General features: G+C 35.9%; 1 protein-coding gene across 1 annotated transcript; it reads right to left on the bottom strand.

Moving 5' to 3' along the window:
- Positions 1-618: 618 nt before the first annotated feature.
- LOC143612583 (F-box protein CPR1-like) lies at positions 619-1,743 on the bottom strand. Its single transcript, XM_077086535.1, has one exon. It carries the CDS (start codon positions 1,741-1,743, stop codon positions 619-621), a length of 1,125 nt encoding a protein of 374 aa, XP_076942650.1.
- Between the last annotated feature and the right edge of the window lie 798 nt (positions 1,744-2,541).

Genomic DNA, 2,541 nt, shown 5'->3' with positions numbered 1-2,541 from the left:
AAAACCAATGAAAACCCGACTATACCCCGGAACCAGCTCCTACACAACCCGGCTCTTAACTTTTGTTGACCAAACACGCAACCAGTTCCTACTCGTTTCCGGTCTGATTTCTGGCCGATTCGGTTTGTAAAAAAAACTAGTTTTGTACACCTTTAATTGGAGGCATTCTGGTGGGCCTGTACAAAAAAAAGGGTCTGTTTATTTTGTTAACAATATTTAGACACTATTCATACAACATGCCCATGAATTTTTTACCAAGATTTACTAAATGATATGTACATTTAAAAACTATGCATACCAACCAATCAAGCATGCTAGAAGCACATCAGTACCAATGTTTAAAATTTCTTAAATATCCATAAAACCATGACTCATAATCAAAGTCAAACAACACGCAAGAAATCCCAAAGTCTTAATAGTAAACAAAACATATACTTTTAAGAAGAAATTGGAATCGTTATCAACTTAAAAAATTAATAGACATTTGATCCCATAACACATATTGCCATTTGACAGCTCCAAAAGTTGAAATGTTCTTCATCCTTGATTTATCAAAATCCATATAGCATTAATGAGTCAAGGTTACAAGCTCAACCTCCCTTATAGATACCACACTTCTTAATTCCCAGCGTCAAATAGCATAGAAGATGGTTGGTCAAGCAGAAGTAGACTTTCTATGTAAGTACACACAAAAAGTACACAACTCACTTCATTAATCCCAAGATCACTGACGCGTTTTGTGTCGTGTTCATAAACAGCAACCGTAATTCTAGGGCCTCCGTCATTAGATGATTCACTTTGAACTACAGGTGCATCTGTCTTCTTAAATCCCCGAACAAAATAACTACTGCTGGAATCAATAGAGAATAGCTTTGTAAACGATTTTGGTAAACCGTCCTTCATAATCCATACACTTGTCATACTTTGAAGTACAATAAGAGACTCCTTCTGATTATGGAGTGTCAAAAAATCAACATGCTCATGTGCTAATATATCCGGGAGGTATATTTCTCTAAATTCTTCACTTGTCATATCAAAGGAAACTATCATAGACCTAAATTTGCCATCTGCGGTAATCCTATCAGTAGCGGGCCAATACAAAATACCATTTACGGCTACACCTACACCTTCTTGAAGTTGATTGAACGTAATTGTTCTACGAGGGAGATTGCCATAAGGAAGTCTCCAAACCCCTGCGCTTAATGTAAAAACCTCAACTTGATAGGGGATACAACTTATACTTTCCATATCCCTCCATTCATCAATATATGTGATCTTGACAATTTTAGGGTCAGTAGTCTCACGACAAACCCCGAAACCTAGAACGCTTCCATATGTTTTCGCATATACAACATTAGGCACATCAAGAGCAAAGGCTTTTCTAATGGAAGGATTCCAAAGAACAGCCTTTCCACGTCCATTTAGATCATAGCCACACAAACATAACAAGCCATGAGAGCTGCCGATTGTGACATCAATATAATCTATAAGGGGAATAGGCGGAGAAACTTTGTGAACTGGGAAACTATCATCATCAACAAACGACACGTATTTTAGCATGTCAACGGAATCCAAAAACCCTACAACTAGATGTTCCTTTTGGCCGCTATAATGAGTGATAAAATCAGCGTCATCTATCATAGACTTCCATGTTTTGGAGACGGTTCGGAACTGAACCAACGATTTGAGAGGAAGCCTTTTGATGATTTCCACTTGGATTTCGAATGGTATGTTGTCTGACATTTTGATTATGATTTTGTAACAAGCCTTTTCAAGCGAAATAAAATCCCTGCACACAAAGAAATAGACAGAGTTGTTAACTAAACTACATCCCAGTTTTTGAGACAAATCTCTTAAAACCAAGTCTCAAACCCAAATAACGTTTAACCAGGCCTGAATAAACACGAACCAAACAACCCGAACCCGATTAAAGATTCATATAACCCGAAAACAAGAATAACCCAAATAACCCGAACAGCAAGCAAATCCTAACCCTCCTACTACCCAATAAACGATTTTATATGAGATTTAAAAAAACTTTTAATTAACTTTAAAAGGTAAATCGAAATACATAATGCATACCTTTATTTTTTTTATGTCAAAGGTATGATCGTTGCTCCGAAACTAACACCGCGAAATTATCAGATTGTGAATACCCGATTTCAGATTGCATATACTCACTCGATTACTTGATTGTTGATGGTATCAATTTCTAGGGTTTTTGTTTATTTTGAACGGGAGAACTAGATAGTAACTAAAATTAAATAGATAAATAAATAATGCATACAGGAATATTTATATTATAACTCAAGTTTACACCTAGATGGTGGCTTGGTGGCCCTGGGCTTGGGCTTGGGCTTGGGAAAACTAAATAGTAATAAAATAAATAAATACATAACATGAATATTATAAATAGTGTAACATAAATATTAAAACTTAAGTTTAACTGTTATAAGTGTCTCAACTTCTTATTTAATTTCAACCGAGTTTTGTAGTAGTTGAATCTTGAGGGGCGGGTTTTTACCGGAACATGGCATAGTG

This window comes from Bidens hawaiensis, unplaced genomic scaffold, assembly GCF_021521415.1.
Source record: "Bidens hawaiensis isolate Kalapana, Puna unplaced genomic scaffold, B.hawaiensis_p1.1 tig00035038_1, whole genome shotgun sequence".
NCBI classification, from domain to species: domain Eukaryota; kingdom Viridiplantae; phylum Streptophyta; class Magnoliopsida; order Asterales; family Asteraceae; genus Bidens; species Bidens hawaiensis.
This window is presented reverse-complemented; position numbering and strand designations above follow the sequence as displayed.